At 40.2% G+C, this 16,331-nt stretch overlaps 1 protein-coding gene across 1 annotated transcript in view; it reads right to left on the reverse strand.

Annotated features, from left to right (window-relative positions):
• Positions 1-16,331, reverse strand: part of CLVS1 (clavesin 1) — a 93,310-nt gene that overhangs the window by 56,728 nt on the left and 20,251 nt on the right. Inside the window, exon 2 of the mRNA XM_009806795.2 lies at positions 8,774-8,948. Coding sequence (XP_009805097.1) covers positions 8,774-8,948 — 175 coding nt within the window. The remainder of the gene's footprint in view (positions 1-8,773; positions 8,949-16,331) is intronic.

Raw genomic sequence — 16,331 nt, forward strand, 5'->3', positions numbered from 1 at the left:
CTTCCTCCATCTCCCTACCCCCATGTACCTCCATTGCCACCCCACATCTCAAACAAAGTAGTACCTGTTCCACCTCTGTTGGCACGTAGCTCTCACTGAAGTGTCACTACTCCTGTATCTTTCTGGTCTAGTCTTGTATAGGCAATCCCTTTTATATTTTTGCATAATTGCTTTATATATTTCTCATAGCAAGAAGGTAGGTTGCAGAGAGGTGGGTGTTGGTCTCTTCTCCCAAGTGACGAGTGACAGGACTAGAGGAAATGGCCTCAAGTTGCGCCAGGGGAGGTTCAGGCTGGATATTAGGAAAAACTTGAGTAGTGAAACATTGGAATAGGCTGCCCAGGGAGGTGGTAGAGTCACCCTCCCTGGAGGTATTCAAGGAGCGTGTGGATGTGGCATTGTGGGATGTGGCTTGATGGGCATGGTGCTGTGTGGTGTTGGGTGGGTTGGTGGATGGGTTGGTTTTTGGTGTGTTGTGGTTTGTTTTTTGTGGGTGGTTTTTTTTTGTTTTTTTTGTTTTTTTTTTTTTAGGTTGGACTTGATGATCTTACAGGTCTTTTCCAACCTTAGTGATTCTGTGGTTCTGTGATTCTGTATCTGTAGTAAACACTCTTTTCAGGAAGATTTCACTCAGTTTCCATGCTAAAAAGGAGAAGGCTTTTGGGGTTGTAAAAGAAGTTAAACAGTTATTACAGATGCATCACTCCTGAGGTTCTATGAAATTAATGAGGACGAGGATAATGTAAATTAATGCAAGTACATTCGGCCACATTCACATTTTATAAGAGGAAGAAAGGTTCAAGGTACAACATGAGCTACTTATGCGTATGTTAGTGGGAAGGTTCAAGCATGACTGGTGTTAGTTCTAGCCGCTGTTTTACTGGCTACCAGTAAGAAACAGCTGCTTTCTCTTCTAACCAGACTTATTGCAATAAACTTATTGTTTCCTTGGCAGGGCTGGAAGCGTATTTGCTTCCTGTCTCACTCTTATCAGCAACTCGATAAGACCTTTACTAAAATGTAATAACTGGCATTAAAAAAAGACTTTCCATTTAACATATCTGGCCTCTCGGGCTGTCCACATTGCAGCTTATCCTTTACTCACAGCCAAAAGCCCCAAAGCCTCCAATTGCCAAACGCGGCTGGGCTGATCAATTCTACTAAGCAGTTAATTCTAATTTTCAAGTGACAAATGTGAGTCTACAGCCTACTAGGTTTTTCTTTTTCCTTGTTCCAGTCAACTCCCTAAAGATGATAGGCACACAATGAGCACAGGCCTTCTCTTGCAGAGAGCAAAGTCTGTTTATCTACCTTTATTTTATATATAATGAGTCAATCCCTTTTCTCGTCTCCTAAAATTTCAAAGGCACCCTCCCTGACAGCTCAGAGAGTACTCACTCTACATATCCCAACAGCTGTTGGAGACAGATAGCATGAATGTTTCTGGAATGATTCAAACTGACCTTCTTTCAATGGGTACTAAGTGGTCATCATTAGCTGTGACTTTACATTCAGCAGTTCAACAGAGGTCCCTAACATGAAGCACATTTGAATATTGAGGAAAAAAATAACTAGAGAACAGATTTGGGAACTTTTGAGACAGCATTTAATGGAAAAAATGGTATGCTTTTTATGTGCATATATTGGAAATGGTTTCATCCAAATATCTGTGTAAATATGCAAACTTACATTTCATACCAATAGTGGATTTGAAATCAAGAACTTTTTTGCTACAAATGCTTGGGAAAGCCCATTGCATCTTACAGCACCTGCTAAATTGTGATCTGTAGCCACCTTCCATATGCTGAATGTCATTAGATCTTGAAGGTGTTTCTTTTCAGAAACAGGTAAATAATTCTTACTGGGAGGAGTTCTCTATTGTCTTCACAGACCAGATTTGTCCCTCTCTGTAGATAAAACCATGTTTATGTAGCTAATCTTGTCTCTAGGATCATAAGCTTGAGTTATTAGCAGGTCTTCTAGAGTTACTGGCAGGGATTCTAGTTTGGGAAGCTACAACATGCCTTTTGGACATATCAACACACTATGATTATGACACAGGAACATCCTGTTTTCATACTCTGAGGAAATTGTCTGCCCTCTGGTAGGCCACTACTAGAGGAGCAGTTATCCATCCTCAAGAACCTAGCCTAAAATATCCCCTTTTCTTTAATTTCTCTCTCCTGAGAAAGATAGTGACAAGGCTTTTACACAAAATCCAAAATCTAAAGATCTCCTTAATTTTTTACAAGTCTTTAAATCCTGGATGTAAAAAGAGAAAAAAACAGTCTTTCTTGAAGTAGGTTTCTTTCTAACAGCACAAGAGCAAGAAGGACTGATTTTCAGCTGCCAAAAATCAGCATTACCCTGCAGATGTGCACAGAGCCCCAGCCATTTACACTATCCCAGCAACTGGCCTCAGCTGGCTACTGATTTTTGTCTTTCAGATTTTGAACCTGAAAGACTGAGGAGCAGCAGAGCAAATGAATGAGTGACTTTTGAGTCTGCATTTAGTGTCCCAGAGGTGCTAAGGTTTTTTTACTTGTCCTTGTCCAAGCCAGTGTATACATGTGTCTATATATAGTTTTACTTGCCTAGCTTCTATTACTGAGGATTTGATCCATTCTGCCTTCAGTAGGCAATGACAGAGAGCCCTCTGTCTTTCTGTTATAAATACCTGCTGAGACATAACAGCATCATAGGATATTTATAGCATAGACAGACTTCTCCCTCCACTACAGATTTCTACAGAAAGGCTGAGCTAGAACAAGTCTTTTCAGAGTGTTCTTCAGTGTGTTTTGATGTGGATTCTCACTCGCTTTAAACTTTCAAATAACAGCAGTATTATGTTCAGAAACTCTATAGAAAGACTAGCAGTATCTTATACTCACTGTGTAAGGCATCTCATAGCCTGCATCCTTCACATGACTCGTAAAGAGTTCAACTAGAAGTACTAAGTCAAAGAGATCACAACTACCTTGGGTTCCAGACTATAAATGTATTAAAGAAGGAGAGAAGAGTCAGTTCCTTGCTCCAGGGGCCGGGCTGGTAAAGGAAAGACCAAACTTGCAAGGCAAAGGGTTTGGCAAAGTCTCCAGATGCTTGAGGACTGCCCAGGCTCTGTTCAGAACCCCAGTTTGACCATAACAAAGATTCAGTCATACCCATTAACCCAGGTCACGCTGACCTAAAATACTGTTCCATTATCTCAGCTTGATTTCAACTCTGAAAAAGCAAGAACTGATAACAATTAAGAAAGAAATCAAGCGCTTCTTACCAAACATAATGAAATGGAATGTTAAGTATGTTGATTTTCCAGAAGAAAATTTTTTCCAGAGTGTTCCATAGAATTTTGGAAGCATATTTCACTGTAATACTTCTATTCTAAACAAACAGCATTGTTCCAGAAAAAATGTTTTTCACTGGAAAAATTATATCAGCTCTAAAAGCTCATATTTTTCACTAAGATTTGGAAAAGCAAACAAACAAACAAATTACACCTTTTCCATAATATTGGACTATACTTTCTTCCTACAAGCTCTACATTCTAGTCTGCATTTTAAGTATATTTTATATTTTAGCTCTTCCTTCTGAAGCACAACAGGAAAAATACTTTATTGTATAAGATAGTGTCAAGAGACAAGTAATCTGCTGCTATAATTTAACTGACATTAAGTTTCTCAATCCCACATAATTACAGTAGGAGGGAATTTAAAAAAAATTTAACTTTCAAAAATCTATTTTAACTCATTTAAATCTATTGCTCATATTAAAGATAAAAAAGCTTCACATAATTCTAAGCAGGCTGAGTTTTTCCTAATGTGGTATTTCATTCCAGATTTCAAAGTGGGATAGCCTCCAATACTGTCCAAACATACCTGTTAGCTTGATTATCTGACTTGATCTCAGCATTGGTGCTGTTCCAGACAAGTGCACCTTAAACAATTTTCTAAGAGAAGCTTACACAAGTTTCCCTTATTTGAAGATTTTTTTCAGAATAATTTTATCAGTTCCAGTATCTGATTAAGACGTTCTTAAGTAAAGCATCATTGATTTCCTTTCATTTTCCTCTCCTCCCGGAAATACCAGTTTCCAAATTCACCGGATGATGATAAACTGAAGACAATTTAAAAAAAGAAATGAGCTTTAATGGATGTCCTAACAGACGTTGTTGGTCATAACTTCTGCCAGGCTATTACCAATGAAAATCTGGGGACAAATCCCTGCGTGCTGATCTTGATTGTTCCCTGTTGTTACTGCTATTTGCTGCAATGATTGTGAAATTTGAATCGAAGCCCTCTTGAACCCTAAAAATCACTCCCGCAGTGATTCATCATTGTCACAAAGTAAGCATAGGGCTTTTTTTTAAGAGTCATTGTCCTCGCATATGTGAATACAATTGCATGTTACCGAATTATGAGAGAAAAAAAGAATATGGCCAGGATATAACTATTCACCCTACTTCTTTCAGTACCTTAGGCCAGCCTTGGGGCAGGTTAGCTGTTATGTAAGGCAGTACTAGGTACACTGGCGTACAAACCTGATATTCAGGTCCGTTTTGAATCTGGCTTGCTGATTTGTGCCTTAAGCCACTCAGCTGGGTCTTAGTAGACAGTGGCCTTTTGACTTTGTTTTCACCAAAGCAATGGCAGGCGAGATCAGATCTTGTTCTGTTTTGAAAGTTCTGGAATATTTCTGGATGCTGTTGGAGAAGTTGCTGCATTTCAACTCAGAATACTAGCTGGCAGAATTTCTAAATTGGTATGTGCATGCATGTACACAAACTGCAGTACATAGCTCTAGTGTTGGATAAGGCAGAAGCGAACAGTCATTCTCTATACTCATTGGTAGGAGCACCCTAAAATCAAAAGACCTGTCTGGAGGCAAGGCAACTCCATCCTCTGAGCAAAAACCAACCAACATTAAGAAAATCTGGGCACCCAGGCTATGTTCACTGTAACACTTACACTTCAGCCCTAATTCCCATGTTTATTAGAGGTCTTCAAATGCAGTGGTCAGTAGCAAAATGTCCTGCATACTAAGAAGTGACCATTTTTTACATGCTTTACCTGCTTCATGATCGCAACATGGGTTTCTTACCTTTGCCATTAGACTCTGATGCTTTTAAACTGTTACGTGAAATGCTGAAAGATCAGTCCCTGGTTAACTTAAGCCACGTTTAAATTTTGTCTACCATCATAGGATAATTACAAGATCAGTGTGACACACAGAGAAGTATAACTTCACAGACAAAGAGAACAGAGGGGAGAAATATGCTGTGAAGGGGGAAAGCTGTTCACATTAAAAGAATAAGGATCAGAAGCCAAAACTCATCAAGTTATTGGCAAAATAGATTGGTTTTATATACGTCTCTTTCCCCACCTTTCCATCCACATGACAATCTTCTCTTTAATGGGTTAAACCCCAAAAGATCGGTAAGGTCTAGGAAGGAGTACAGTTTAAGCTCAAAGCATACAGTAGCAATTGCCCTGTGATAAAAGAGCAGAGCTCATTAAACAGAGATGGTTTAGACACTAAAAACACATTTGTCCCTGTGCTGCTGTGGCATGATGGGAACTGCCATACTGTACAAATGCTTGTTTAGCATATGAACAACTGTTGTTTAAAGTGGAGTCATAAGGCTACTTTTAGGTCGCTAAATAACTGAGAAACAGAGTAGGTTCCCCTCTGAGTTGTAATGAACTGTCTTGTGTGATGCAATATGTACAGAAATCCAAACAGAAAAAATACTAATATTAAGCAAAATGTGCTTTCAGCCATGTCGTGATGTAACTCTTACTTCATCTCCCTGAGCGTTTACAGAATTTACAGTATTTGGAACTGAGCATCCTATATAATAGCAATATACCAATCTCTGCAGCTAAGTCTATTAGATTTCACTAGTGTTGATCTTGCAATAGAGGATGAATTAACATAGGCACCTGTGTAATGATTGTTGTCTGCACTCAGTGATAATGCACGGCAGCAGCAATTTGAGGAAAAAAATAAATTGAATACAAATGCAAAAAAATGAACTGCCAATATATCATTTGGCTTAAAGCAATTTGAAATTAAGAAAAAAAAACAAATGCATAAATTTGAATTATTAAATACACTAGTGTTTATTTTTTAGCAGCTCTATATTTCAGAAAGTGATGGTCTGAGATACTGAATCAGATGATAGCTTAACAAAGCTATGGGAAAATTATTCAGCTATGGCATTAGAATTACTATTACAGACAGAGAGGCTAGAAGTTCCTGGCTTAGATGCCAATATGTGAACATATGGGTTCAACCCCACCAGAAATTGTAAGAGAGAATTATTTTCTTTCCATGCGCTTCACTAGACTTACATAGGATTTAATATGACCCAAAATCTCTTCTTAGAAAGAAGGACTGGGATAGCCATGTGATCTGCCTGTCTGAGCATCTGTACATGCACAATGCCTAAGCTGTGAGAAATAACAAGGAACTAAAACAATCTCAACTTTTTTCAGGTATCATCATCTCATGAGAGAAGAACCTGACTTTTTCACTTTCAGTGACCTCCAGTGCAACTCATATTGTCACTCCTCTTTTTCTGTATGTCTTCTGTATGTAGGTCTTGCCTGCATTTCAGTTACATTTTACATAAATTTTACATTAGGATAACAGTAGTTCTTTTAAAATAATAATAGAACAAAGTCTTAATGAAAGTACTTCAATGCAACAATAAGAGCCAAAAAAACCCACCCCTAAAAAGACTCCACCAACATTGCTTGCTAAGTATGTGCTTTATAAACATGAATGACTTGCTTCTAAACCTGATAAATCAGAGTGCAGCATTCACAACTCCTACAACTCATCAAGCCCACCAGTGGTTGGAAAAGCCTGGGACACATCATCCCAATTCGTATTTTTTAGAGAGATAGTTATATTTCTATTTATCATGGAGAAGACGACAGTAACGTGACTTTAAATGAGAAATGAAATGCCCACCCACCAACAAGGAAGGCAGCCTCCTTAAATTGCTCAGCACAGGATGTCAGGTTAATGATGCCATCATAAAACCAGATTTGGTACTTCCAGGCTTTGGTACTTCCAGAAACATATTGTTGCCAACGACTGCAAATAAAATGGGAGCTCCCTCCAGGTAATGGGGATGTTGAAGAAGAGCCTGTGAACAGGCACAGTAGGGGAAACCAGGTTTGAAAGGAATAATTTTCTTTTCCACTGCTCAAAGCTGGAGCTTCCATATGGTGGACATGTCCCCTCATTCCCATGCAGTAGGCAGGTAACCTGGCAGAGCTGTGGCCAGAAATCAGATGGGATGAAGGCCAGAATGGCCTCTCACTGGAGAGTTGGAAGTGCAATATTTGGACAGGCACAAGGACACCTTGCTGGAATTTGATTTCCTTGTGAATGTCACTTAGCTTTCTCTTCTTTCTGACTGGAGGGTTTTTTTGAACCACAGAATGTTATTCTGTGAAGGAAGGCAGATGAAGTGATAGCAGCAGCGGGAGAAGATAAGGTATTGTCTTAGCGACTAATTGCGCAGCTTGACTTTCTAATTTGTTAGAATAGATGAAAATAATTCACCACAAAGGGGAACAGAGGCTTAAAACTGCTGGCAGATTTTTCTACTTCATTTTTGAATAATAACATAAAGTAGAGATAATAATGATCTAATCGTAGACAATTTGTTAGTCAAAAAATTAGTTGAACAAATTTTTCTTTCTAATATATGAGTTAAAGTTAAGATACACACACACACCAGGGAAGATTATTCCTCAGGTATTTATGACTGCAAGATACCTGAAAAGTACTAAAAATAAAACGGAAAAAAAATTACTTATAAAATCTATCCTTTTAAATACGGAGCTACATGAAACATGTCCTCCTTGAACAACCTGGTCTAAGATTAAGTCAGCCCTGCTTTGAACAGGGGGTTGGACAACGTGATCTCCAGAGATCCTTCCAACCTAAATAGTCCTTGGATTCTGTCAAATACCCACAATTAACAAGGATGTGTCAGACTGCTTCAAACCTAAAATCTATCTCAGATCTAACAGCAGAGATGGGCTCAGACTCTAGTGGAAAGGGCTGAAGTCCTCTTTGAGCACCACAACCTATCCTCATCCTTGGGTTGCTTCATCAGGCCCCAACCACTTTGTCCTCACTTTCCACCTAACCCTGTAACAGCATGTGGTTTTAGCTTGCTCCTATTTATTTGCAAGCACCAAGTGGATGTACGGCCCCTGAACAGTCTGAACCATAATGTAACAGGATCCTGTATGACAAATTAAGGCAGTCAGAATGAGGGCACGACAGGGAGCCTGTCCTCCCTCTTCCTCATTTCCCTCCAACTCAAATGCATCTGCATGAACACAACAGCACACTTCCATCTGCTGAGGGAACTGCTTTTTTCTTCTGTCACCCTCCCTCTGCATACAGATGTGCTTGCATGTGGACTGCACACTCCAGAAGGCAGACACTGCTGGATTTTAATCCCTCTGAATTCTCTGGTGGATTAAACCCCAAATCTCTAACTGTCCTTCTTAATGCTGCAGTAAGTAACACACATACTGGTTACACTGATTTACAGATGAAACAAAAGCAAAAGACAGTTAAAATGAAACATCTGAAAATCAATCTATGCTGCAAGTGGATGGGATGCTAAAGCATTCTGGATTATTTTCTCCCACCACCCTTCACCCTGCCCAGTGCCTGATGAGGCAAAAATCAGTGTCTGCAGAAATAAAAGTTGTAGGTATGTGTATTACCCTCCACCTACCTGTAACCCTTCAATGGCCAGTTTGAGGATAGACGGCGTAAGCTTGGAGGCTTGCTTGAAGGAGAAGTTGCTCCAATCTATAATTAGAATGAAGCCATTTATCTGAAGTTCCTGATCTTCGATGAGCACTTCCAAGGACAGTAGGATAGCCCGAAGGATATCTATGAAGGAATTCCTAAAGCCAAAACAGAAAAAGAAAAAAAAAAAAAAATCAGTGGTTGCAGTTATCTTCAAACCTCAAGATACTCAGCTTTGCTGTAGATGGAGCATGAACAAGGGATGGGGATCTATTCTGGTAGAATTCTTTTGAAAAGAGAGTTGTTTCAGAGGTGTCACTAAAGAACTCCTGCTCCAAAACTCACATTCCTCTGCTTGATGTGATATGTCCTGCTCACTGGTCAATAAAATAAACCCTCAATTAAATCTTTTTGATTCTTCTGGCATTCCTTACAATAGATTTTAGCTAAGCTAATTTGGGAAAATATTTCTCTGTGGTGAAATGAAATGGATTCAAGCTATCGGTTTAAATCCCTTCTCCTTTGGATATACTTTACCAGTTTTTCTGTTTGGGTTTTTTCCCCCTCCTCCTTTTCTTTCTATTATAAAGAGGAAAATCAGAAAAGGAAATAAATTGGTGCAATATTAATACAAATGGTATGGTTACAACTAGGCTCCCTGGCTTTCTGCTTGAGTGGAAGGAATGACCCAAGGCTTTGCACAATAAAGTTTGCCTGTTGACTTATTTCTGCGAACCAAATGCAACATGGAAAATAGCTGCATTCACTCAAAATGGGAACTCTTTATTAATTAGCAGCTACCAATAGGCTGGCTGCAAGGCTTCCCTCAGCTCTGGGAGAATAATTAGAAAGCTTGGAGGTCCTGAAGGAGATAACAAGTGACAGAGAAGAAAACATTGAAATGTTTTCTTTAATGTGAAAGTCTGTACTGAGAAGCCTGGGCTGCTTTCTACTTCCAGCTCCTGCATTTTACAAAAACAAGAATTGGACACTTTAATGACTTATTCCATGTTTTCACCTGAGTAAGCTGAACCAGGCCCTCTCATCATCTGTCCTTCCCGTTAAGATGATTTACAAACAACAGATTCTTTTAGAAAGAAACAAGCAAGGAAAGCTTCAGAAAGTACAGCTTAACCTTCTGTAAAATGAAATTGTAACATACTGCTATTGCAGTCTGCTTTACCTCCGCATAATTCTTGAATTTTGATGAGGCCTGAGGTCTATTACAGGGAAGGCTCACACCATGTTCTCCCATGGAGATTTTAATTTAATCCTTTTCTACTGTTTTCTTTAATTTAAAACAAGTCATCTAAGCCTACAAGAGTGTTGTTTCAAATTCTGCCTGAGAGAAAAAACCTATGTGCAGTCAAAACAAACTTGTCTACTGTCAAGACCTCTACCCCTGAAAGGCAGCAACATGTGATAAATTTCTATTAGAAGTAAAAGGTGAAGTGCTTTCTTATTCTTTCTCTTCTCTGTCAGCAGGTTTTGAGAGGAAATGTACATTCCTTCTCTAAAGACACGGTCCCTTGAAAAAGCTGTTCCTGAACTGTGCCTTTCTGCCTAAGTTAGAAGCTTCTCTGAAGTACAATTGCTGAGACAACTTGCAATACATAGAGCTTAAAGATATTTGACTTTGGTGCTGCTGGGTACCAGACCACCCCTCCTTCTTTTGCAGTAACAGGACAACCTTGACCTTTTCAAATTGTATGGGAAGCTGTGCTAAACAGACAAACTGAAGGAGTACTTTCCGTAGCAACGTAAGGTGAAAGTGTACCGATTGGATTGGCAACTGACATTTATTTTCAGTCTAAAATTATTTCAAAAATCTGTGATACGAATATACTGCCCACTGCCCAGCTGAAATAGATGATGACTTTCATGCAGCAGCATTATATTAGTACACTTTCAGTGATGAAAAAAGCAATTGCACCCCTAGACCATATCCACTTAATATATCCTACATTGTTCTACTCCAGCAACCCTAGTCAAGAGGGTCAGCTTTCCACAAGAACTGCCCCATGGAAGGTCTCAGAGGTGTGCAGTGTCTCCAAAAGTGTCCTCATACACATGCCAGCCTTCTCCACTCTCTTGTTGACATCAACACAGAATCTAAATCACAATGAAATATTTCATTTGATTGAGCAAAATCTTCCTCTCAGACTTTATCCTTTGTTTAGGCGTTTACATAAATTACCAGGTTATCAAGCAATTTCTCACCTGTACTTCCCTGTAGCTTCAGTAGAAATTATTTGCCTGGGAGATATGGCACCCAGTTTTCTTAGTCTGTAGCTAATCTGGCTGTCCCCTGCCCAGATCCCTCCCCCCCTCCACGTGTTTGCAGTTTTAAGACATGGTGTAGGAAATAACTCAAAGTGAGCACAAAGACTTTTTCAGATGAGTACAAGGAGACATGAAAGCAGCACGCAAGTCCTCCAGGTGGACTGTTTGCAGGCATGCTGTTTTGTGAATGCAGGGTCTGGATAGAAATCAGACAGAGTGCCACTTGAGGCTGAAGCCCTCTGCTCCCTAACCTTGAGGCTTTAAGACCAATCATTCAGCTGTGTGACTGATTTGCATCCAAATAATTTTCTATGCATGAACACAGAACCACTTTCTATTAGTCCATCTCTTTTGTTCCTTTGCTTAATGTTCCCTTCCCTCCTCCAACCCCCTCCCCACCAGTTTAACCCTCTCACCAAAAAAAAAAAAGTGAAATAAATTACTATTACACAAAGGGAAATGTGTAAGGTGCTGTAGGGATTCAGCATGGAGCCTACTGAAGTGAGCCACTAATGAGTTACAAAAGATTTGCACAAGCCCCAGCAAGACAAAAAGGAGGAGGGAGGGAGAGTGCCTATCTGCCTTGGCTGAATGGAAAGGTACCACAAAAGAGGCTCTTCAAATATCCTGTGGAAATTGGGAAGTTAGTCCAACAGAAGCTAGTGGTAAGGAACAATAACGTAAAGCGAAAATGAAGACGGTTTAGCTGAGGGATTTGGTGGAGAGATTAGCCAAAGGCATAACATGAAAATAAATAAGAAGAAATTACTTAATTATAAGACGCGTAAGCAGGCTGTGAGAGAATCAAAAGGCTCAGTGGAGTACCAGGGTGCAATGGGAACAATTAAAGGGGATAAAGACATTGCAGGGAAATTAAATGATCTATTTGCATGTCTCTGCCACCAGTCATTTTGAAGAGCTACATGGATAATAAAGCTGAGGGACTGTTGGAAAATAAGGGGTCAAATAAGACACACTGCAAGAAAGTGATACATTTTGGAGAAGATAGCATCAGCAAAGGCTTTTGACATTACTGTCTCCAAAGAGTTAAGCACAGGCTCTGTTTTAGGCATGCTAGTGAAATTAATTGGATTATTCAGGTAGTTAAAAGTATGAACATACAGAAGTACTGGCAGCTGAAGCCATTAAGATTGTCTGGTAGTAAGCAAAAACAATCTGTCGCTAAAAATCCTGACTGTCCCACAAGGCAGCAGTCTAAAAAAGTTTGAACCAGTGTCGTTATCTTGGCAGTTGCAGACAACTCAGCTTAACGTCCCTAAGTTAGTATGTGGTAAGCGCCTCTGTCCTGTAATACCTAAAGGTGGCTTAGTTAAATGCAAATGCAGATAAAAGGGATTTCTTGTTAAAAAAACTGCTCTGGATATTAATCAATGAATTTATCACCTTTTAAATGTAACAAAGAAGTGAACTTGCAACACCACCATATTTAACATAAGCTAAGAAAAGACTGAGCGAGATAAAACTGGTTTCATTGAGTCTGTTTGAACACCTAAGGAGAGAAGACAGTATAGTATACCTCACAGAAAAGCTATGGCCAAGGCTGAGTAACACTTAGCAAGCTGCAAATATGGCATAGATACAAATCAGGTAAGAGACCACATCTCGCTTTGTTCTCTCCCCACACAGTAAATCACCAACGGAGAGCAGAAATGCATGCTTAGCTTCTAGTGGGTGTAGAGCTGGCACTGCCCTGCAAGGAGGATTCCCACTGGGAGTAATGTGCAGAAGAGAAAGCAGGAAGAAGAAAGACCAGAAAAACACACTCAGGTTGCCCCAAATTATTTGAGCTAATCGAAGCTGAAGAAGCTGTAAGGAAAGGCTTAGAAAGGGACATGTGAAGAACAAGAAGATTGATGCTGGTGGAGGAAGGAGAACCCAGGAAGGAGCATTTTGAATTGCTCCTACACACAGCCAAGGTACGGTGTACATGGAAAAGCCCTTGGAATCCAGTCACCATTGGGTTTGGAACAGGTGTTCATAAATCATACAAAGTCATTTATTTTAGCAGATTGAATTCTCCTTTCTGCTCATGAGGTATTGGTAAGGAAGCCCCAGCTTCTGATAATGTGTTCTTAGAAAACATCTGGGGTTTTTTAATGCATGTATTTATTTCAGAAATTTAAAACACCTCTGCTGAAAAAAGCACTGGAAGTTACCGACACACAGTCCTTGGGGATTCATGTCTTGATTCAAACTCATGATCATGAGTAGCTACCCTGCCTCTCTGGCACCAGAGGGAAATGGCAGTCAGTCCAACCACTGCAAGACCTGATCTTCTCTTTTTATGACCTTTTGGTGAGGAAAGACCGCTCATATGAACCCCGCACAACACCGGGCAGCCCTTGGCTGAAGAATAACCAGGAAGAATAACTGCAAAATGAAGAATTGTGAATAAACATGGTGACTCACTTGACTAATCCTGCACCAGAGAAGATGAACAGTCGAACAGAGGAGCTCACAGCTGACTCATGTGCTGAAAAGGGCTTGTTTGTCTCATCTGCCTGCGGTCTGAATAGCGCATATGTGCTCAGAAATTAGCAAGGCTTGTCTACGATTCACAGAAAAAATGGGTTGCATTCACAGTAAATGTTCCAACAAATATTTTGACCAGCCATGAGTAACTTTCTTCATAGAACAATTCAAAGCCATTTAAACTCGTTAGCTGCAAAAATACGAATAATTCACCAGCACACAAACTGGAGAAATTCTTAAACAACAAACTGAGATTTTTTCTTATTCTGTGGGGTACCAACCCTTTCTTCGCCAAGCCAAAGTTAAGTTACAGATTTCTTTTATTTCTCTGTAGAACCAAAATTTATGCAGATAAAACTCCTACTGAGTAAAACACAGGTTGCATTAAGTTAATGTCATAGCTCCAAATCATTCTTCTGTCACATTCAGTGCAGCTATCTTAGGCTGTTCCAGTATGTCAGCTTCAGACAAGCATCGCTCCTGTTTTGTAATGAAAGGATAGCAAGGATAGCAAGTTTTTCCCCACAGCATCTGCGTGAGTATCTAAATAAAATTCCAAAGTAACTTTACATCCAGGATAACAGACTGGATAGATAAGTGTACTGATTTTTTTCTTTGGAAATGGTTAGTCCAACAGTGCACTGGCTACAAAGAATAGAGTAGACTAAGCTGAGACCTGAACTGTATTTAACAACATCAGAAATCCACTGCTTAGCTTATAACTGAACGGTGGCCAGTCACCCCCAGATATCTGGCTGGCTTTGAATTCCTGCTTGGAGTGAGCGGGAAGCCTCTGCCATTGCCAGTGAAGGGGAAATGTACCAGCCTGCAAAAAGAAACTACATTGGTTTATTCTTTTATCATGCAAAAATTGCCTCTCATTGGCTTTCTTAAACATATAAAAATATTCCCCATGTTATGTTTCTGATTGAGATTCTTCCATATACACGTATTACAGGGGTTTTGCTGTCACTTTCTATTTCAGTTGAACTCCATAGCAACCAATAGCCCCTGTATTACATGCTCCACATTCAAGTCACTGTTACGAACATCCTCCTACATACACTCATTCATACTGTGGGCACCCTTACCAAATGAATACTTTGTCCCTGATGTTAATGTGGCTGTGCAAGGACCCTTTCTCATGTGCAATTTGGTTGAAAAACAGGGACCTCGGACCTCCCCAGCCCCTGTGCTTGGGGAGGGAGAGTGCAGCTGGTGGGGCTCTTTGGACCCCTGGTGGGACCAGCTCTCACCAAGGAGACCTACACAGGGGAGTGGGGAGGTGACATCTGCTCTTCCCTTTGCCTCAGCCCAGGGACTTGTTACACCACCTAGCAGGGAATCAGTCCAAGAAAAAACATAAAATTGTTACACTCCTGAGAGCTCAAAAAATCCCTCCCTGAAGCTCTCCAGAAACGTGATCCCAAATGGAGCAGGCAACTGATTGCAACCCAGCACACCAAACGCTTAGTGATCGCACGTAAGTAGTCCGCTTGGGTGCAGTAGGACAGCCCAGCCATCAGGCTAATGGCTTGGCTGGGCTCCAGGCAGGGCACTCAGCGCTGTGCAGGGTGAAGACTCTCAGGAGCAGTGTGCAGCTCTGCTTTGCAGCCTGCTGCTGAAAGAAAAGACCAGAATTGATCTCAGGAGCAATATAACTGTTCCTCTGGCTGTGGATTTGTTTTAGCCCTTCAGGAGGCAGTACTTCTGAGCTACACGCTGCTGGTTTTCTTGCCTTTTTAATACCTAGAGCAATGTCGTGCTTGCACGCTGTGCAAATTTCTCTCTTGAGAAGGAATAAGTGACAATCACAGGCAGTGTGTTATGATACTGTGGAAGCTATTAAAAGTCCTAAGCTACAACCCCTAAATGCAATCAATAAATCAATACTACAGAGCCACTACAGTAATTTGCCTGGATAGTCCCAAATACAATGTCCCCTGCGAGGAGCATGGGGAAGATGGGCAAAGAGTACATTCCAGCCTGAGCACAATCAGGGAGCCCGTGGCTATTTCAGGTTAGTGGTCTCCACCGTTAGAAATTTAAGAGATGACACGTGGGAACAGACTGATGTTCGCAGCTCAGGATAATGTTTGAGAGGTAGTTTTTAACCTCCTATCTTGATCTTACTGATATTGTGATACCGTTCCCTCAAAACACAGCTGTAGTAATAATGAACAAAACGAATGCTGGTACATGAATGGCTTACAGTTAGCTGCATTAGGATTGATGACCTCTGCTGTTTTATTTTATTCTGTGTGATTGCATAACCTTTTCTTATTCCCTCTTGGCACTGCAATCCTGCAATCCATCCTTGCATCACACTAAGCTATTTGCTCAATTTCTTGCATCATTGCGTTCCACAAGTTAATTTTTCATTACAGAAAGGGCGAGGATTTTCTTTTGAACATTATGAAGCTACTGTTTAATCACAGAAAGCGATTATACAGCTCCTTTGTTCTGTTATTAGAAGAAGGTACAACTGGCATCACCTATTCAGTCTCCCTGCTATCATGTTTTCTCTGTATGATTCCACTATATCTGCTCTAGCTATATTTATTTCTGCTGCACCTTCAACATCTTTCCATTTGAAATAGCCCTGGACTTTTTGCTCCCTTCTGATGCAATTACCTCACTTGTTTATAATGTTAATGAATTTCTTTCATTGCTCTTTTTTTTGGACAGTTATATTTTTTTACATCCCCTTCTTTTTCAGATAATACAATGTAAAGTGAATTCAGTATTCGAGGTGAGTTTGGGAT

The sequence above is a fragment of the Gavia stellata genome, chromosome 3 (genome assembly GCF_030936135.1).
Source record: "Gavia stellata isolate bGavSte3 chromosome 3, bGavSte3.hap2, whole genome shotgun sequence".
Taxonomy (NCBI): domain Eukaryota; kingdom Metazoa; phylum Chordata; class Aves; order Gaviiformes; family Gaviidae; genus Gavia; species Gavia stellata.